This window comes from Serinus canaria, chromosome 3 (genome assembly GCF_022539315.1).
Source record: "Serinus canaria isolate serCan28SL12 chromosome 3, serCan2020, whole genome shotgun sequence".
NCBI lineage: Eukaryota > Metazoa > Chordata > Aves > Passeriformes > Fringillidae > Serinus > Serinus canaria.
Window position 1 is genome coordinate 100,688,366 of NC_066316.1, and position 22,427 is coordinate 100,710,792.

The 22,427-nt window shown below is 40.3% G+C and overlaps 1 protein-coding gene across 1 annotated transcript in view; it reads right to left on the bottom strand.

Annotated features, from left to right (window-relative positions):
- Positions 1–11,449: 11,449 nt before the first annotated feature.
- NBAS (NBAS subunit of NRZ tethering complex) overlaps positions 11,450–22,427 on the bottom strand; it is a 158,422-nt gene continuing 147,444 nt past the window's right edge. The window contains 2 exon segments of the mRNA XM_030236096.2: positions 11,450–12,209; positions 20,700–20,828. Of these exon segments, the coding sequence (XP_030091956.2) occupies positions 11,934–12,209; positions 20,700–20,828 (405 nt within the window). The 3' untranslated portion in view covers positions 11,450–11,933.

Consider the following 22,427-nt stretch of genomic DNA (forward strand, 5'->3'; position numbering starts at 1 on the left):
AAATGGTGACCCCAAGGAAAATTACTTATTATCAGAGGGTGTTTCAAAAGGTGACTACCAAAAAGAAATCAATAAAATTACTGTCACAGTTTTGATAAACAGAGTAGTGTCACAGATTTGATACACAGATGTTTCCCTATTTCTGGTTGCTAAATATTTTGGTAATGCTAGAAGCTGTGACTGTACAGCACTGGGGCCACAGCAGTTGTAGCAACTGCTAAAATTCTCCAGGCCAATAAGGAAAAATCTTGACATACTGCAAGAGAAGAAGCAAACACAAATCCCTCCTCATCTGCCCCACAGTTCACTTTTAATAGTTCAGTGCAAACCACGTGCAGAGAATGGAGAATTTCATCCTGCAAGGCCAATGTCTCAAAGTTACAATGTACACAGCAATGCAAAGTGACCCACAGCTCTTTGGAGCTGGAAAAGCTGCCAGCTCCAAGCACTCAAAGCTAACACCCATGACATCAAACACCCCCAAAAAGCTCTTTTCTACAGCAGTACTAAATGCTAGCCCTTAATCGAGGAGAGAGCTCTCAGGCCTAGGGTTAAGCCAAACTCATCAGTAAAGCAGGGCTTTGAGAGGTTGGCTGTCAACCACCCCTTCCCATGCATGGCTGTGTGACACTTCTCAGTAATTCTCAGTGGCAGCTCTGTATACACCAGAGGTTGTGTTGTTCAGGCTTATCCTAGGGATGCCAGGAATTATTCCACTCTTTTCCCCACAGTTACAGTATTCCTCTGGTTAAGTCTTTGTAGGTATGAAATTTGATCTGATGGAGCATACAGCTGTTTTGTGATAACAAAGTCCAGCTTGCTGATTTCTGTTCACCTGCAGATGCAATCCTTAATTTTTGAGCTGTGGTCAAAACCAGAAGCTGAAACTATCAGCTGCAATAAGTAATAGGGTAATGAAAATAGATCTTCCCAGCTAATTTTAGTTGATGGTACCAATTGGTTTTCTCTCAGAACATATTTCATCCATGGGACAATAGATCAGAGCAGAAAGAACATTTTCTCAGTGCTGTCAGTGGAAATTCTCAACAGCATAGAACAAAATTAAAACCATGCTGAAAATCTCAAATGCCACAAAGTGCGTGAAAAAAAATGAAATATGCAGAACATTGCCAGTGCCTTCAGCCACAGCAATACCAGGGAATTTAACACAGAGAGACAATTCTGCTCCAGGTTTTATTCCACTGTAGATAGTCCTGAAGACCTTGAGGCTTTTCCAATAGCTTTAGATACATTGAGATGAGAACCTGAGTGAGCAAGGAAAGACTTTCAAAAGTGCTCCCGCATTTCAGGCTTGAAATTTAAGAGATGGAGCTGCATCTGCTCACACTTTGCTTTGTGTCTAAGGCACTGCTCTTTGATAAAGCTACAACGAAGACACTGGCATAAATATGACTTGTGCTCTCTTCCCTTACTTTTCTGACTTTCCAGAGATGGAAAACCCAGCTTTTAAAGTCAATAATAATTCACTACATTTAAAGCAGAATACAGAGAAGTTATCAAAATGCCAACTATTTTTAGAGGTCTCATGTAGGCAACTGGAAAGTATTTTAGTGATATTTCATGGAATTAGTTATAAATGTGTTCAAATGCTGCTGCAGCTAGTGAAATGCTAAGTGCAAAAGATATTTTCTTTACCCTATATTTTTTCAATGCTGACAGTTTTATACATAAATATGATTATGGAATGGTAAGAAAACCAGTCCTCTGGCTTCAGAAGGTTGATGGCTGGTACTTCAGCAAACTAACCTTATGAGTCAAAACCAAGTCTCTCCTTCTGTTTTTGCTCCTAAAATAATGTTTGCTATATTGTGAAATCTGAAGAAAGATCGTGTTTTTCACATCCTCCTGAAAACCACTGAGAAAAGTTCCAAAATAACTTCCTGCCCTTTTCTAAACAGAGATGTTCTTAAAGCTGTCATTGATAGTCCTTTATTTCCTCTGAAAGAAATAGAGAGCCAGATTGCCCAGATCCAGGGCATAAACAGAGTGCTGACATTTAACCAGAGGCAGCATATCCTTCCTAGTCAGTATATTTTTCCCTGATAATTGGCACATAAGACCAAACCTCAGTCTAAACTAAGAATCCTTGGATAAGGGTGGTGAAAGAAACAAATCCAATTTGGTGAACAAAACCAAAAAGGTATCTTCAATCTGGTAAGGTTCATATTGGCACAGCCAAGAAAATGCTGAGCAGAATCTGTGCAAAGATCATTTTGTTACAATTCCTTCACTGTTTGTTTTCTCTAAGCACATCCTTTGTAACACTTAATGTAAATATTCTGTTGCATGTAGGTGCAGAGCTTTCACAGTCTGGGGTGTCCTGGGAATATTACCATAATTAACACTGCCATCTAAAAGCAAAATAACCTGAAGGAATCAACAAGTAATTAAAAAACCTAGAGCTCTAATTACAAATGGTAGCTTGTAGTCATCTTCATTCATTTTCCTTTGCTCATTGCTCATTTCTATGAGGAAAATGCAATACTGTCATTCCTCTCCAGACCAAGACCCTCAGACTCCTGAATGTTGTAGATGTTTTAGAAAATCCCACAGTTAAACAGAGCTGCTTGGTGTGGTCATTCCAGGTGTTTCTCCATCATTATGCTTAATAAAAGAGCAACCACAGGACCTAAACATTTACCGAGGTGTTTTGCTCCTATGGAGACCTATCAAATAATTGAAGAGATATAGCTTATACAGGGATATAATGCTAACAATAACTCAAAACTTATAACTTTAAATATCCTGAATCATGAACCATCTCAAAGTGGACTTACTTCATATGGAAGCAGTATCTCACAATCACTTGTGTTTTTTCATCCACTTATGTCCAGAAATTTTGAACAGTCTAAGTAAGTGCCAAAGACTGAAAAATATCACATCTTAGGAACATTTTTGTTACAGAAGAGGGGAGTAATGTTATAGCTCCAAAGTCCAAAATCACCAAGGACTGGTTTCACTCTGCTTTTCTCTGCAATGTCTTTATCAGAAATAACAGAATCACAGAATCATTTGGGTTGGAAAAGACCTCCAAAATCATCAAGTCCAACCTTTGACTGATCATAACCAGGGCAGCTAGACCATAGCCCTAAGTGCCACATTCAGTCATTTCTTGAACACTCTCAGGGATGGTAACTCCACCACCTCCCTGGGCAGCCCATTCCAAAGCTTAACCACCCTTTCAGTGAAGAGATTTTTCCTGATGTCAAACCTGAATCTCCCCTGCAGCAGCTGGAGTCCATGCTCTCTTGCCCTGGTGCTTGTTGACTGGGAGAAAAGACCAACCCCCACCTGGCTACAACCTCCTTCCAGGCAGCTGTAGGGAGTTCAAATAGTTTTCTCCCCTGAGCCTCCTTTTGTCCAGGTTGAACACCCCCAGATCCCTCAGCCACTGCTCATAGGACTCGCTCTCTCTAGATGTTGTGGTGTGGGTTCAGTTTCCATTTGTATTGTTTTTCCCATTGATGTTGCTCTCCCCATTTTGCATCCCTAAGCCTATGTTGATGGTTCAGCCCTGGTTTCCCCCTCTCCCTGAGTTGGTTCCCCCCTGTTCTGGGAAAGCTGCCAAGCCCTTGTCTCCACCCCCGTTCCCTTAGCAACCACCCCACTTGTTACATTTTCCCCTCCTCCCGGGCCCTGTCCATCTCCCGGGGCCCTGCCCATTTCTCCAGAAACTTCTCCCTTCCTCAGAAAGTGATTTGGCAGGTGTCTCGAGCCTCTCCCTCGCTTTTATATCATTAGTTCTTGTCCATGTCAGTTATATTCAATTCCCCTCCTCAGTTTCCCCCATTGGTTCTTGTACCTATGTTACACCCCCTTCATATACCGCTGTTGCCCTTTGTTCCTTGCCTTTTCCCGCCTGGATTCCCTGGAAACAATGAGACATTAAAACTCTGGATTGCACCAGGCGTGTTAAGACCCTCTTTTCTCTCTGGCTTCTCCGCTTTTGCCGCTCCCCAAATACTGCTGCTTCTGCCGAAGGCGCTGCCCAGACGTCCCTGACGGCTCCGGGTAGTGCCCTTAGCTGCTAGCTGCTGCTGTGCTCCCACCTAGCCGCGGCCGCCTCCCCCCCCCCGCTCTCGGGAGAGTGAAGTGCACTCGACGCAGCAGCGCGGCATCTAGACCTGTCAACACTTCATTGTCCTTCTGTGGACATGTTCCAGCACCTCAACATCTTTCTGGAGGGTCCAGAACTGGACACAGGACTTGTGGTGTGACCTCACCAGTGCAACACTTAAATCATCACTTTACAAAAGAGTCATTAAGTGGCTAATTAAATGGAAAAGGTCACAAAAGAAACATTCCAGGACTGGACCTTAAATTGTACTTCCATTTCCTTTTCAAGATTATATGGGAAACTGAATGTATTTACATACATATTACTGAAATTTACATTCAGATACACACACACTCTTGAAATTTGCATTTGTGTCCTTGTTCCTCTCTAGCCAGAGCCAGTGCAGATGGTACTATCGGAATAATTAAAATCACCCCTCTGTTTCATTCACAGCTTGTGTGCTTTATTGTTCTCCCATTTAGACTAAACTCCTTCTGCTTATTTGTTTTCAAACATTACTTTTTTATTTTAAACAGCGTATATCTGTTTTGCTCATTAGAATAATTATTTTATATGCACATTAGGCAGATAAGGATTGTCAAGGAACAAGGCTGTGTGAATGTTTGTGTACCTGGATTATAAAGGACGTTTGACTATAAATCAGAGCTCTATGTGGAGCTGGTTTTCCTGTAACTGTGCCCTGAAAGCATGGGAAGCCTAGGAGGGTAGTCTAAAAAGACATTCAGAGACATTCAGTGTGTCAGCACAGCATGGCAGAAGATGCTGATGTCAGAGAGAGAGGAACACATGTTGAGCAGACAATTCCACTTCAGTGGCAATCACATTCTTTATGTTAAATTTTATTTATGATGAATTTTCTCTTTCTTCATTCCCCTGCACCACCAGGGATGAGGAGGGAAAGTAAATCAGGAGTGAAAGTCAGCATGGGAAAACAGGAGAGGTAGGTGGAAGATCTTTTAATATTTGGTTTCTATTTCCCATTACCCTGTTCTGGTCAGATTACCAATAACTTAATCTGATTTCCCTGAGGGCAGTCTGTTTTCCTTGTGATGGTCAATGCAGGGTGATCTCTCTCTGCCCTTATCTTGATCCAAGAGCCGTTTCATATTTTCTTTCCCCTGCACAGCTGAGGAGGGCATTGACAGAACAGCTTTGGTGGCACCTGTCACCCAACCAGGATCAACCCACAGCATACACCAAAAATTTCTACTAACTGTCATGTATCCAGTACTGAGAAGTGGTTCAGGAAGCTGAGATGTGGAAATGGCATGGCTGTGCAACAGGGAAACTGTCAGGTTCTCTTCCATCTGCTCCCAGTCAGCCTCATAGAGCAGAATCTCTATTTTTAGGTAGAAATGCTGACCAGGTTGTCAGATCCAGCTATGATTGAGCTGGATGTAATGTCAGACTTTATCTTCCGTTTGCACAGCTTAGTGTATCCCATGGAGGTTCCATCAACATGATAAAATACCCTGCTTTGTTCAACAGCAGAGTCATTAGTATGAGCACCAAGCCATCCCCTTTGTTAGCCAATCTCAAAGCAAGTGAAGAAAAATGACAGATGAAATTTATCACTATAAGAAGAAATCAAAGTAAGTAAGATTTTAATGTTTCTGAATGTCATGGTAGACAGAAAGGCTTTGAGAGGGATTTATATTTGATGAAGTTTTAGCTGTCATAATTATCTACTGAAAGTTGTAGTTAAACCCCAACTTTGCTAAGCACTATGGGAAGATGAGGCTCTGTCCTTTTATTGCTAATATCTTCCTCAGCTATAATGGTATGCTCATTCTCTCTGCAAACTCAATACTCCATCTCCACCCAGTACAATAGAGCATTGCAAAGGACAAACATGAAAGCTAAGGGCACCGAGCTCTTGTGGAGAACAGAACATGACAGCAGATGTTTTAGCCAAGTTAAAAGAAAGAGCCTATTTCTGACCATCCAGAGGACCTTTATACTGCTTTCATCATGTGCCACGTCTTCAGCAAAATAAGCAGGCTGTTTGGGAGTGCAGGCAATTGCCAAAGAGAATTCAGATTAACTATTTTCTGTGTCTACAAAAGGGGACTGATTATAAAGGCATCAAAGTGCTGTTGCATCAAGGGTATAGGAATTTATCAGAACATTCCAGCAGATCCTCGGATCAGAGGGGTGGTGATGGAGACAAGTTTTTGAGAACTACAGCTTGATGAAAAAACTGTTGAAAGTCTTCATGAAACATATTGTCTGGGTGATCAACTCCCATTGAGTCACAAGGTTCAGAGTGGACACCCTTGCCAAACTTAGCCCCACATGCCACCAATGGTTAGGTCTGAAGTATTTAACCACACTTAAACTTAATAGCACTTAATCAATAGCTTAATTTAAACAATTTAATGAAAGATTCTTGTAGAATATACCATAGCACAATGGCAACTCACTTATAGACCTAATTCACTTATGAATCTAATGTACTTAAGAATTTAAGAAACATTCATAAGACTTTAATGTGTTCATACTGGAACACGCAGACATAAAGGCGTATGTACAAGGCACATGTATCCCTGTGAAAATACCCCATAATTTCAGGGAAGTACTCACATTGGATGCCTTTGGATCTTCTCAGAGGGTGAAGGTTGATCCTTGAGGAGTGGGGATATCAGCCCAGGCTCTGTCAGCTTCTGGCAGCAGTCCTCCAAGAGTTGTCTGACCCACAGTGGTGTCTCACTCAGAGGGAAATGTTGTCACAGCCCACTGCGGTCTGGGACAGCTCAGTGGGTCTCACTTGGGACCACTGTTCATAGGTCACAAGAGGGTGGATTTTAGTCATAGCAATTTCCCATCCTGACCACAATTCAGGTCAGTAACTTCCTTTGAAAGTTCAACTACAAAATTGTTGTTCCAGTGGGGTTGTTATTTAGGCAGGAAAAACAAGTTTCTGTTCATTAAAACCAGGAGCTCATCAGACAGTGTAAGTTCCTGGGAGCAGAAAGTGCTTCTGAGAAGCTCAAGGGAAGCTCAGCCAGCTGCTGCTCATCAAGGCTGAGGCCTGATGAGCATTTCTGAGATCACAGTGTGGCCCAAGGAGGAGAGGGCAGTGTTACCACCACAGATGTATAAGAGAAACATAATCATAAATGAACTGTAACAAACATAGCAATTTCAGATTACTGCTACCACTGTGGAAAGGGAGCTCAGTGTCAAACGAAATAATCCTCTGCAAACACTACCTCAGGTGCTCAGTAGTAGCTAAATAATCAAATTGAGAAACATTTGTATACCCCAGAACTTTTGGTGTGTCTGCAACCTTTGATACAAGGCACAGCTCTGCTCCTGCCTTCCATGTCTCAATAAATACATTAAAAATACAAAAAATTATTGTGTTTTTGCAAGTGTAGGAATTCCTACCCCTATGATGCAGGTACCCATATTCATAGAATAGTTTGGGTTGGATGGGACCTTTGAAGGTCATCAATGAGCAGAGACATTTTCAGCTGGAAATCAGAGCCCCATCCAACCTGACCCTGAATGTTTCCATGGATGGGACAGCTACCACCTCTCTGGGCAACCTGTGCCAGTATTTCTTCATTGTCATTATAAAAATCTTCTTTCCTATATCTAATTTAAATCAACCCTCTTCTACATTATCATCCTCTATCCTATCACAATGGACCCTACTAAAAACTTTATCCACATATTTTTTACAAGCCCCTGTAAGTACTGGAAGGTGCTATGAGGTGTCCCTGGAGCCTTCTCCAGGCTGAACAACCCCAGCTCTCTCAGCCTGTCTTCATGGGAGAGGTGCTCCAGCCTCCTGATCATTTTTGTGGCTTCCTCAGGAATCTCCAACAGGTCCATGTCTTTCCTGTGCTGGGGGTGGCCATACTCTGGTACCAGATGGCCATTCTCAAAGCATCTTCTCACTGTGCAGAACGTCACAGACAGTAAATCACAACTACTATCATTATACAAGGAAAATATCTGAATCATATGTGCCACCCTACTCATTGAATTGCACTTTTATTTTGTTAGCAAATTGCAACATTTGTTTATAAATAGAAGTGTCTACTCTGCCTGTATTACAGTGTCAAACTGGCTATACTTAGTATTTCCAGCAGAAAAAGAAACTCTGAGTTATGATCTTTCTTCCCTAATCTCTGGTTCTAATTATTCAAAAGCAAGGTGATATATTTTGCTGCTTTGCTCTGTCTCCCAAGCAGCTAAAAGCTCCTTAAAGATCCAAACACTATCAGTGTCTTTCAGACAAAAGAGGATTAATTGCCCTAGGAAGCACTGCTCTTGGAGACACAACTCAACTCGTTATTCACTTGCTTTTGGGAGCAGAAATATCTCCAGAACATGGAATTGTTTGAGGTAAAAAAGAAAAAGAAAATCCGCTTATGCTGTATTATGAACAAATCCCAATTGCAAAGCAAATAAACTGACAGAACTGAACTGTTCAGTGCTCAGTATAACAATAACCTGGCTGAAAGTACTACCAAGGCGAGTTTCTTAACCTTTAAAAAGAACTAAAGAAAACAAAAACCAAAATCCAAACCTAACTCAATAGCACCTGCTAAAGTATCCTACTCAATCCCAGAGTATTAAATATTATTCTACAATACAGAAGATACTAAAAGGCTGACACTGGGATACAGGTTCTTGTTATGTGTCTCTTTTTTTTTTTTCCTTAAATTTTCTTTGAAACATAAACTATATAGGTGGATAATTTTAGATATATATACTATAGTAATACTTTTTCTTACAGGTAAAAGTTCTGAATACACGAATAAATCAGAAATAATCCAGGCTGCCAGGAAAGTATTGATCATGGATTTGTAATGCCAGCAAACAAGAAAATGGACAGGAGGATCAGTAACACTCATTAGAGGTTTATCTACAGCTCAGTTTTAGAGTGACACTAAATACGAACTCCTCATGATCCTGAATAAGAATGGTCAGAAAATCTAGCACTGCATTTACCAACCTGAGAACAAAACCTCCAGACCAAAATGCTCCTCTGTAAAGCATTGAAATATCTTCTACAGAATAACTCAAGGTTTTTTCTCTGGAGGTGTACATGTTGCACATCTACTGATTACCACTTATATTACCTTTTTTAATTTTTTCCTTTCTTTCCTCTGCAAGTCCAATATACTGCTTTACTAGTCTGGGGCTCTTGGGACTGCCAACATAAGAGAACAGAATTAAGGCAATATAGCTGAATGATGGAAATTGGAATTTGGAATGTATGCTAATACATGGATGATATAACCTGCAATAAACACTGAAGTACAGCTGGGACTAGCAAACACAAAAGATAAGTTAGCAATCTGAAGAATTAAAGCATTGTTAAAAGTCTCATTACAAATCCTGTGCAATGGGGAAGTTAGGCTGACATCTGAGCCATTTTCACAGTCAGTAAAAGCTGGTAAAACAAAGCAGAGCCCAAGAGGACAAACAAAAAACTTTTCAACATGGGAACAGCCAACACAGTCATCCTTGGGGGTTTTCCAGACCCAGCTGAATGTAGGCTGGAGCAACCTACTCTAGCCATACAGGCATCCTGCTGTAAGCAGGAGGCTACAATAGATCACCCTAGAGATTGCTTCCAATGTTTTATGTCCTATGGATCTTATAACAAACAATGTTTCTGTAAATTGTTACATCAAAATTATAACACAAGATTAGGCAAAAAATTACAGACTAATTTTAAGAGTGTCTGTACACACGAACCCATCAAACCCTTCAGGTAATGCAGTGTAATAGACAGTGCCCTTGTTAAAAAACCTTTGAAAACAAAAAAAAAATTGTTCTTAGTAAGACAGAAAAGCATTTGGAATCAGTGCCTCGTAAAGTTATGGAGCTTATTCTGTGAGATATTTGAGAACACCTAAAAGTCACTGCTCACAGTCAGCATGGCTTCATGAGAGCAAAGTCCTGCTTATCCAACCCAATCTCCTTCTATGACAAAGTAACCCACCTTAAAAGGAGGAGCATTGTCATTTTTTTGGATTTCAGGGAAGTTTTTGATCCTCGTTCTCCTACAGGAGATATCTCTACAGGATCCTTCTGGACAAAATGTCCAGCACACAGCTGAATAAACACATCATGGGATGGGTGAGTAACTGGCTCATGTGTCAGTCACAAAGGGTGACAGTGAATGAAGTGACATGAGACTTGCCACCTATCACTAGTGGAGTTCCACAGGGCTCCATCCTCAGCCCTGAGCTCTTCAACATCTTCATAAATGACCTGGATGAAGGACTGGAAGGGGTACTGAGCAGGTTCACGGATTATACAAAACTGGGAGGAGCTGCTGGCTCCCTTGAAGGCAGAGACTTTGACAAATCAAGAGGGATGGGCAATCAGCAACCATCTGTTCAGCAAGAAAAATTGATGGATTCTTGCACAGGCCAACCCTGGATGGACAGACAGACTGGGGAATGAGAGGCTGGACAGCAGTGCCACAGAAAGGGACCTGGTGGTCCTGGTGGATGACAAGTTCAAACTGAGCCAGCAGTGCCCTGGCAGCCAGGAGGGCCATCCCTGTCCTGGGGACATCAGGGACAGCATGGCCAGCTGGGCAAGGGAGGGGATTGTCCTGCTCTGCTCTGCACTGGGGCAGCCTCACCTCCAGTGCTGGGGGCAGCTCTGGGTGCCACAAGGTAAGAAAGATGTTAAACTACTGCAGAGTGTCCAAGGGAGGCAACAAAGAGGTGAAGGGCCTTGAGGGGAACCTGTGTGAGGAGTGACTGAGGTCACTTGGTCTCTGGAGGAGACTGAGGGCAGACCTCACTGCAGTTACAGCTTCCTTGGGAGGGGAAGGGGAGGGGCAGGCACTGATCTCTGCTCTGTGGGGACAGTGACAGCACCTGAGGGAATGGCCTGAAGCTGTGTCAGGGGAGGATTAGATTGGATATTAGGAAAAGGTTTATCACCCAGGGGGTGGTTGGGCACTGGAATAGGCTCCCCAGGGCAGTGGCCACAGCAACAACCTGATGGAGCTCAAGGAACATTTTGACACTGCTCTCAGGCCCACGGTCCTGTGCAGAGTCAGGAGCTGGACTCAAAGATGCTTCTGGGTCCCTTCCAACTCAGCATATTCTGTGATTCTGCAAATATACACATTTATGCAATTTTTCATAACTCAGGAAAAATGTAACTAAATACTTGAAAGTACATTCACAATGGTATCAACAAATGTTCAGGATTTAAAATGGGGCTTCCCAAATGGTGGAGAAAAATCTCTCTTAGACTTTAGCTTGTCCTCATGAATAAACATCACTAAGAAGAGACAGGAATTTCAGAAAAGGGGCTGAAGAAAGAAAATATTTATCTGCCTAAAAGGCTGAAAGAGATAGTACATTAAATGCAAAATATTTTCTTTATTGCAAACAAAAGCTGTGATAACAACATTGCACAATACTGAATTTTAAGGTTTTGAAATTCTCAAAAATCACTCTTGTGACTTTTTTGCTCTATATATATCTTTATATTTTTACATTAGTTTTACATTATGACAAGAGGAAATTACTTACAGAAATTAAGACAAATTGTGTATAGCCTGCCACCTTACTAAAGTTTCATTTATATGTAACTGAGTGTAAGCATTTAACATTCATCTGAAAGGACAATCAGATTCATTGCTTTGCTAATCATACAACAGAATGATACAGTCTGCACCAATAGTTTTTTAAACAATTAGAAGTATATGGGAATTTACTGTGTGCTGCATGTTTTCTACAAAATGTAGGTAATAACTCACTTTGTTACTTCACTAGAGCAACAATTTCTCCCTTTGTGTAAGATCTCCAGCAAAAATGCAGACAAATGCAAAAATCCAACATTTTCAGATCCAGTGCTGAGCAGCCTGGAGGGCAGTAGTGAAAGTCCTGAGTGCAGGATGGGTCCCTCGATGAGCCATCAGGAGAGAGCCAGCCTCTGCACTGAACCCTGCTTCCTTGAGCTGCTGTGCAATTTCCTCCACATCCCAGCCCCCCTGCCCCTGGTTAGCCAGGAGGTGGTCAATAAGGCGTGGGCAGAAGGCAGTGGACATGCACTTCACCACCAGCTTGGCATTGAGGAGCAAGGAGAGTATTTCAGCATCACAAGAGGAATCATCAACCTACAAAGAAAGAGAAATTCAAAGTAATTAAAAATTAATTACCAGATACAGCCATCAGCCAGAACATGTCACGATGGTTCTGACTGCACAGTGTGACCTTCAAAGTGAGAGGAGTATTCCCCACAGACAACCTACAGGGATACAGGCTTTGCAAATGTCAGAATATGTAAAGGTATGTCTTTAACACTCTACCACATTAATATAAATATCTGACCTGCACAAAGTTAAGGATTAAGAATGCTTAACAGCCTGGGATTACACCACCAGCTTTATAGACTTTTGACAGGTTTTCAGTCCCAGTGCAGCACAGATCACACTATTTAGTTCCATATCAAGAATGACACTCTGAGGAAGGTCAGAGCAGAGTATATTAGATTTTGGTCACTTAATATTAATATACTACATTACATTTCACATGTTAATATGACAGGCAACATTCACAGACTCAATCAGCACTCACAGCAAGGATGAGATTTTCAAAAGAATGTAACATATTGAAAGATGTGAAACAGAGCTGCTACCTCTGAGAGACATCCTGGATGCCACAAAAAATGTGGTTACTTCATAAATGAGAACATAATACTCTCTTGAGAATCTTGTCTGTCTAGATTTACAAATAACACTATATAATACTTTAAATTCTACTTCAGTTTATTTTGATATGTCCTTCCTGGGTTCTTTGAAATACAGCACTCTGTTAATTTACCACTTAATGAAGCACAATTGAAAAACTACATAAACCAAAAGGGACCCTGCCCAGAGGGACCCTGACAAGCTTGAGAGGCGGCCCTGAGCAATCTTCATGAAATTCAACAAGTCCTAGTGCATGGACCTGCATCTGGTTGGTGCAATCCCAAGCACAAATACAGGCTGAGCAGAGGATGGATTGAGTGCTGCCCTGAGAAGCACTTGGGGATGTTGGTGGACAAGAATTCCAACATGACCCATCCATGTGCTCTCACATCCCAGAAAGCCAATCAATCATATCCTAAGCTGCATCCCAAGCAGTGTGGGCAGCAGGGCATGGGAGGGGATTCTGTCCCTTTGCCCTCCCAACCTGAAGTGCTGCATTCAGCTCTGAGATCCCCAACATAAAGACATGGACATTTTGAAAAGAGGGCAGAGGAGGCCACCAGCATGATCAGATGAGCACCTCTCCTATGAGGACAGAGCAAGATGCTAAGTCTGGAAACATTAAAGCCCTGGAGACACCTCATAGCACCTTCTAGTACCTAAAAGGGGCTACCAGAGAGCTGGAGAGGGACTTTTTACAAGGGCAGGGGGTGACTGGACAAGGAGGAATGATGAAACTGTAAAAGGGCATGTTTGGATTAGGTATTAGCAATAAATTTTTTACTGTGAGGGTGGTGAGGCACTAACACAGATTGTGCAGAGAAGCTACAGGTGTCCCATTCCTGAGAGTGTTTCAAGGTCAGGCTGGATGGGGCTTTGAGCTACCTGGTCTAGTGGAAAGTGTCCCTGTTCATGGAAGGGGGACTGGAACAAGATAATCTCTAAGTTCCCTTCCAACCCAAATCACTCTGTGATTCTGTGACAAAAACAGGACCCGAGGAGAGCTAGACAATAGTTTTCAATTAGTGCACCTTATCAGTTACAAATAAACTAATCAAATTGTGATACATTTACAAAACCACCTCCTAATTTAAAAGGAAAAACAAAATTTCCTGATTACTTTGTGCTTAATTTTCCATAAAAATCATGTGCCAACGTACACGATTGGTACCAGGCTACCAGCAAGTAATAAGCACCCTATGATAAGTTATTTAGCACCCTTGAAGAGCAATTCAGCTGCTACACAGGATATGACTACTGCACAAAGGGAGATTGGCAGTGGCACTTTACAGTTGTAATCGAGCCATTTTTAATCTAATTAGCACAGAAGGTCCAGTCTACAAAACAGTTCTAAAAACTGTAGGGATGTCCAGCCTTTAGGCTATTCAATCTTAGCCTTCAATTACTTAGTAACTGCCAAAAATTAACAACAGAAATGTTTTCCTGTTGAAGACAGGCTGATCATTAAATAAAATGGGTCAACAAACAGCTGAACATGAGCCAGAGTGTGCCCAGGTGGCCATGAAGGCCAGTGGCATCCTGGCCTGGATCAGCAATAGAGCAGCCAGAAGGACCAGGGCAGAGATGGTCCCCTGCACTCGGCACTGCTGAGGCTGCACCTCAAATCCTGTGTCCAGTTCTGGGCCTCACACTTGCAAGAAAGACACAGGTGCTGGAGCATGTCCAGAGAAGGACAATGGGCTGGGAAGGTCTGGAGACTGAGTCATATGAGGAGCTGCTGAGGGATCTGGGGGTGCTTATCTTGGAGAAAAGAGGGTTCAGGGGAAATCTGAATTTCCCCTGAATTCAGGGGAATTATTGTTCTCTACAACTTCCCGAAAGGAAGTTACAGTCAGATTGGGGTCAGCCTGTTCTCCTAATGAACATGGCATAGGACAGGAGGAAGCATCCTCAGGACATGCCAGGGGAGGTTTACATTGGATATTAGCAAAACATTTCTGTATGGAAAGAGTTGTCCAGCATTGGAACAGGCTGCCCAGGGAAGTGGTTGAGACTTGGTTTAGAGAGGAGTTTGCAGTGCTGACTTAGCAGCTGGACTTGGTGAGACTTCACAGGTATTCTCTAACCTAAACAATTCTGATGCCAAAATTTCTAGTGTTGGCATCTTGCAGCACACTATGCAGCACACTAAGCTATTACCCACACAGCTGCCATCTCTTCTGAAATGGGACTGAAGGGATATTCTCTCCCACCTTGAAGCTCTGTGTGGTCCGTTCTTGAATTTCTATTTTATGTTCATAAAATCAAACAGTGATTTTGTTCATAAAATCAAACAGTGAAGCCCTGTGTAACTTTACACAGGGCTTCACTGTTTGATTTTATGAACATAAAATACAAATAGGAATTACAGTAGTGAGAGCAGATGCAATGTTTAATTTAATTTTTTTTAGACTACTATTCAGTTAAAGAAAAGTATTATAGATTAGCGTGATTTTATATACCAGAAATGTACAAAATTGAGAGAGCCAAATCTGAAAGAAGACTGTTCCTAGCATAAACCATTAAACACCTGAGCTATACTTCAAGGATGAAGATACCCATGCAACCCACAAGCAGAGAAACCTGTCTGCACTCACAAAGAAGAGATCAGTGTGGTTTCACATGTAACAAAACAGCTCACAAAAAGGCTCTTGGGTTCTGCCCCACAGCTCATCCTTAGGCCCAAACAGATCAGTAGGTTTAAACTGATTAACATTCCCTATTTTCTGACTTGGAAACTGTCTGAAAACCTAGTAAAAAAGGGGAAACTTTTGTAATTTAGTTGTCTTCAGGCAACTGGATGGAGACACATGATGGCAACCAGACCCTGTGAATGCACTTTGTGCAGTTAAGGGCCCTGTCTGTTCCACCATTCTTTGGTAAATCATGTAGAGTCTGGCAGGTGTGGGAAGAACACAGTGACATCAAGGTTTAATGAGAGCTGCATTTAAAAATAGACAGCAAAGAAAGCTTAACTGACTATTTACCAGTTTTGCAGCTCCAGACCATGCCAATTTTTGGGGTATTAATTGCACATATAGAGACATTTCTAGTCATTAGTTTAGTCAATGAATTGATACATGTTTACAAACCTTAACTGAGACACCTAATACACTGAACAGCTCTGTTTAAATAGAACTGTAAGATTTTTTTAAATTAAATCAATGTAAATGTAGCTTAAGACTACATTTATTTAAAATTAATTTTAAACCAGAACAACAAGCATTAAAGTAAAAAAAAAAAACTACTAAAACAATATAAAAGGCAAACACAGAAAGCATATCTTTTTAAAGAAACACACCACCGAGAGTATAAGTTTTTTATGCAGGAAATTGCTCAGCAAAACTATAACTCTTCAATCTAAAAAAGAGACAGCTTCAAGGACATGGGGCAGATAGCAACATCACCAAAATTATAAAGGGATTAATTAAAAACATGATCTTATTAAGTAAAAAATATGAAGCATCAAATTAACCTAGTGGGATCAGATTACGAGAAAATAAAAAAAAGAGTTTTTTTCACTGTTGAATTCTCTGTCAAATGATACTTCAAGATGGAAAACCTCATCCAAGTTTAGGGAGAAATTGAACAAAACCAAGAAAGAAAACCACTGGCAATTACTTAGCAGATACATACAGCTGAAAATAACCAAAAGTTTGGAAAGTATTATTTCAGAGAAAGAGCCTTTACATCTGCCCCATTCTTACTCCTCACTAGACTTGTAATTCTTCTATCTGTTTGAGCCAGGATGCTGTTCCAGATGGCATTTTGATCCTCAAAATGTAACATTTTAAAAAATATTAATGGAAATCAACATCCAGAATTATTTTTGCTTGCCATACATGCCAAGTATTAGCCTACAGTAGATACAGACTTCTAAACACACTACATTTTCATTTTAAAAATCTTTCTTTTTAAGTCTGTAAGACAGTAAAACCCAGCAAGAAAAAACAACCTCCTTGCTATCTCAGTTTTAAAAAGCTCTTTTTTCTGGGCAGACAGCTCAGTCAAGATCTTACTAATGAATCACTTCTGATCTGCCTGCAGATGCACAGCCCTTGCTATCCCAAGGCCCTAACTAGGCCATAAAACTAAGACTACTGCTAATCCCAGAATCACTGTTGCAGTGATATGGAATGCAGCTGACTGCAGTTTAAGGAGGTCTCAGAGGTGCAAGTTATCTTCTGCACAAATTAACACCCAACCACCTTCCATATTGTGCGAATAAACCATGACCCACAATAATGACAGAATCAGAGTGTATATGTAAGAGAAACATCATTATGCCTATCTAGAACTCCATGCTAAGGTTGATAAATTTTTCATTACAGTAAAATCTGTAAGGTTAAAATGGGAATAACTTTCATTTTTCATATCCATCTCTGCTTCTGCAGAATTTGACAGTGTAGATTTAGCATGATACCCACACACAATGTCCATGGTTACAAGTAAAAGATCTAATAGGGATAATTACATTAAGGAGAACTGACTTTTTTCCCTGGGATTTCCTATTTGGATACTGGCTAATATCTGCTTTCAAGCACTGAAGTGTAGGTAATCAAGTGGTACCTCTGCTCTTATGAGAGCACTTAAAAGAACAGCATCCAAGTGTGGGGCCTCCAGCACAAGACATGGACTTGCTGGAAGGGGTCCAGAGAAGTGATGAAGACAATCTTAGGAGCACCTCTCCTATGAAAACTAGCTGACAGAGTTGGGCTTTTCAGCCTGGAGCAGAAAAAGGCTTTGGGCAGACCACACAACAGCCTTTCAGTACAATAGAGCTGGAGAGGGATGTTTCACAAGAGCATGGAGTGATAAGACAAGAGGAAATACCCAATCTAAACCAATTATCTGACTTTAAATGGTTCAGACTGGATACTAGGAAAAAATTCTTCACTGTGAGGGTGGAACAGGTTGCCCAGAAAAGTTGTAGATGTCCCAACCCTGGGAGTGGAAGGCCAGGATAGCTTTGAGCAGCCTGGTCTAGTGGAAGGTGTCCCTGCCCACGCAGGGTTTGGAACTGGATGATCCAATTCCCCATCAGCCCTGTTTGTGCAGGCATCCAGAGGCTCTGGCAATACCAACAGGCAAAAAATTTCACCCATAAATTCTGCATCAGAAAATCCACAAGTTATGAAAGGGAAGGGCTGCTGATGACCTAACAGCAGTAAAAATCTGAAACCACTGTTTCCCAGAGAATTCCCTTCTCCAATACTATTCAAGATGAAAAGGCTTTTCTTTTTATTCCTTCCTGGAGTATAGATCTATAGAACAAATAAGGGGAGAAGAAACCAGTGGCATAAAAAGTCCTGGAAAAATAAACCGGAGAAAGATATTTCATCAGAATCACCATTAGCTTATAATTTAACCATTTTTTTTAGAGATTAAGGCCCATTAAGTGAATAGCCATAAATGGGATCCACTAGAAAACACTAGAAATTCCATTATTCCACAAAAAATGTGTGATTTTTCCTATTAAATTTTTCAGTAAAACATGATATGAAGGTAGATTCAGTACTTCATCATTGAAATTATAACATGCAAATAAAGCTGGAGTATTTTTTCAGAGAACAGCTTTTTTCTTGTTCCATTTTCTATTAAAGTATTGATTGAACAAGTATTTGCATTGCTTATATTAACCCCCACTTGTTAGCTGTTTTAACATTATAGGTACCAACAGAACCTATAATGTATTATAGGTAGTGTATAATGTATTATAGTGTAACTTACCTAAGAATTAACTTCCTCTCTCAGATGTTTAAAAAACAGTTTTCATCTCTGAAAGTGCACAGTGCACAGACAACACTGAAATCCCTCTCAAAAACAATCTGGCTTTTAAGGGCTCTACTGGCAGTAATAAGGTTATTTAGGTAAACTGTTATTTTAAATTACTCACACAGCATACAACATAGGGGAAGAACAGTTATTTTGTTACTCAGAGAAGACCAGTGGCAGTTCATTTAAAGATACACAATAAAAAGAGGGGTCTGCAATTTCAAAAAAGCTTACGCAAAAACATGGTTGGTTTATTACAGGCAAAAGCTGCACAATTTCTAGTATCAGCACTTCAGCATCATCCTTAACTGTAAACATCCATAAAGCTGTCAGCAGCAGACAACAAATGGCGAACTAATACATCCTATCAGCAAGCAAGTGCTGTATTTTTCTCCCAGCCATGTTTGTGAGCTGTGTTAGCACTGGATCAGGGAATCAATAGCCATGATTCCCCTCTGCCAGATGTTATTTGTCTGTTTCCTGTTTAATGTAAGCAGAAATGGCCTTCCTATGAAAAATTAATTTAGAATTTGACAAAAAGCATTAACTGTCTGAATATTTTTTTTTAAAAAGCAGAAAGTATGCCCAGAAAATGATATTGAATAAACAACTTTGGCATAGCTAAGTAATATATGCTCTTTCAGTACAACAGCAAATAATGAAATCACAAGAGATGCATATAAAACAAGGAGTAAGAGGTACTTTTTATACAATATAGGAACAGCTTTTACATTTAGCACAGCACTCTTCTGTACTAGCTGCTTTTCTAACACTGTCACATTCCAGGTACTGGCAAAGCTCTATGCCTGATGTAATAAAGTCAACAGGTAAATCTTCATTGACTTAAAGTAAAACATTAGACCAAAGCTAACTGCTTCAAAAATTCTAGGTTATTCAGCACTCTTATAGAACTATATGCTCTGATTAATACTGGATTTAGAAGGAAAAATTAGAAACAACTTATCAAGCTGCCTCCTGTAAAAGAAAGCCAAAAAAACCCCAACATTATTTTGGACATGCACAGCTATACAAAGTGCTTTATACTAGCAAGAAGCTAATAAGCCAACTTATTACCTCCTGGCCCTAAAACTCCAATATAATGTAATCAGCCTAGAGTAGAGCTGGAGCACACTAGAAAGAAATGGCCAGTTTCAAGAGCAATACAATTAGTAACCATTCAGCAAGTGCTACTGCACAGCATTATGCTTTAAAAATAGTTTAATAAAATGTATTTGGACACTTATTCCTGCTGACAAGCTTCAGAATTAGTCAAAGAAGTCAATTTTAAAAGGCTAACAAAAACACAGAGATGAGAAAGTACATGCATATATCAGACTATCAGATCTGTGCTTGCTTTTCAATGAGATCATCTTGTTTAAAAGTTACCAAAAAGCCTTGCTTTATAGAAATAAAATCTAAAATTGCATGTGGTAAAAGAAAACAATCAATGTATTATTGCTTTGGTGGTTAATATTTATACAACTGTTTTGTAAAAAACTCAGAAAATTTGTGGTTAGGAGACTACATTTCATCTTTTTAGGTGTTCCTTCTTATTTGCCGAAAAGCAAACATACAGGGAAAAGACTGTTATGTTATGTGATATAGCAACTGACAAATATGCACTAATGTCTTCCAGTTCTTGTCCAAAAAAAAGGCAATATTTAGATTTCTTCTTCAGAAACTTTGGCATCAAGTCTGTTTAGAATGGCAGGAAAGTCCCCAAACATACCATCACGACAAAACCAGTGACATAACAGCTCTCCAAGTGTATATAAACAGATGCCACATTTGTCAGAAACCAGCTGAGTCATCTGACATACTATTATCACTTAAAAAACCCCAAAGTGAGGGAATATGAACGCAGAGGTAACAATCTACTTCCTATATCAGAACAGTTTCAGTTCCACCACACTGACATAAAACAGCATACCAAGCATTTAAAGGAAGTGCTATGAGGTTTAATCACCTCAAGTATGTACAGAAGCTCTCACCAGCCCTGTGTTATTGCTCACTGTGGACACAATAGCTGTGCAAAACCTTAACAATGGTAAGTGTCTCAGCAGTCTCTGCTTACTACACCAAGATAAAAGAGCTAACTTATTACCTCAGCCTCTGAAAGGTGGTTCATTAAACTGTTCATACCTTAGCAACAGCTGTTATCTGCTCCAGTGCCACAGCATGAAGGTCTTGGTCTTTGCTTTCTACCAGCAGTTTCAGGGATGGCAGCAGGAGGGACTGGTTAAGCAGCAGCAAACATAATTCTTTTATACACTGAAATAAAAAGTAAATTCTCTCAGCGTGATCTCTGAAGATACTAACATCATCATTCACAATAAAATTTATGAAAATTTTATGTCAAATACAAAATGAAAACCACACTTCCACAACAAATGAACTCCCAGTTGGAAACACATCCTTGGAAACTAGAAAGAACAGATTTTAAAAATGTGGAATGCTGGTTAAAGTGCAACATTTGTTAGATTAAGACAAGGCAGGTACTGAATCACCATTACAACCAGGAGTTTTACTGAAAAACAACAGCAGTCCCACAGCTCTCTGTGGGACTAACATCTTTGTGTTTACTGAAAAACTGCAAAACACAGGAAGAAACACTGACAGACCTGTGACAATTCTGTAACTCAATTATGCAATCAGAAAAGTAGAACAATATAAAGAGGAAATAACAGTGCATACCAGAGTTGAATAATGTTTCTGTTGCAAAAACCTTCAAAAATTTATACAATACTTTATACACAATTAAGACTTAGCAAATTAAGTTTCTGCCATACATCTAGTTTCCTATATTTGATAGTACACCATACATTTAGCATCACACAACTTCAAGACAAAACTGGCCATAAAATACCTTCTAAAATAAGAATAAAAAAATCCCTCAACAAATCTATTGTGCACTTCCAAAACTTTATCTTGTCCCTTAGTTAAACAACCAAACAACATGTCCTACATGTGAGCTGTTTTATTTTCCTCAATGTTGTAGTGATTTGTCCATTTATACAAAAAGTATTCCAACCCACAAATTATATAATAAATCAAATTATAACTTCCCTTTCCCTTTTTCTCATTTCTGAGAATTTAGGTTGCTTGTCACAACCATTTCCCCACAAGGCCCATCAGAGATGTCCCATTTTCCAAGGTACTTTACACTAGGGACTCTGGATATTGTATGGTAGTTACATTGAGAATGGTATTCATCTCTTAAGAGATGCTCTCTGTTTCACTCTAACAATTTGAGAGCAATTGTCAAAGGAGCTCATCAGCTAAATATTAAGCTAAGAGAATGCAAGTAATGTATTTTTTATGTCTTGAACTTTAATGACAACTGTAACAATTTAATGACCAAGATGATCCACACATTTAGTAGCATAGTTTCAGCAGCTGTGAGGCTAAAAGCTTAATTATTATTTGAAGATGAGGAGACATTAAATACCCCAAATGTAATGTACTGCACAGATACATGGCTTTGCTTGGGACAGGGAGCTCTCTGGCTGTACTTGCTCAGTCTTTTCTAAATTTACACCTTCAAGAAAAACAGCCTAGAAGGATATATTCCATCACACTAAGCTCTGAGTCACTAAGGCAAGCCTTGTTCTCTTATTCAGCCTTGTTCCATTTAACTCATATTTAGTACTGCTACTGATTGTTGATGCTTAGAATTACACAATATACAGAACTGGAAGGGACCCACAAGCATCACCAAAGTCCAGCTCCTGGCCCTGCACAGGACCAGCCCCCAGAGTCACAACTCATGCCTGAGAGCATTGTCCAAACGCTTCATAAACTCTGTCACTCTTGGTGCTGTCACCACTTCCCTGGGGAGCCTGTTCCAGTGCCCAACACCCCTGGGAAAGA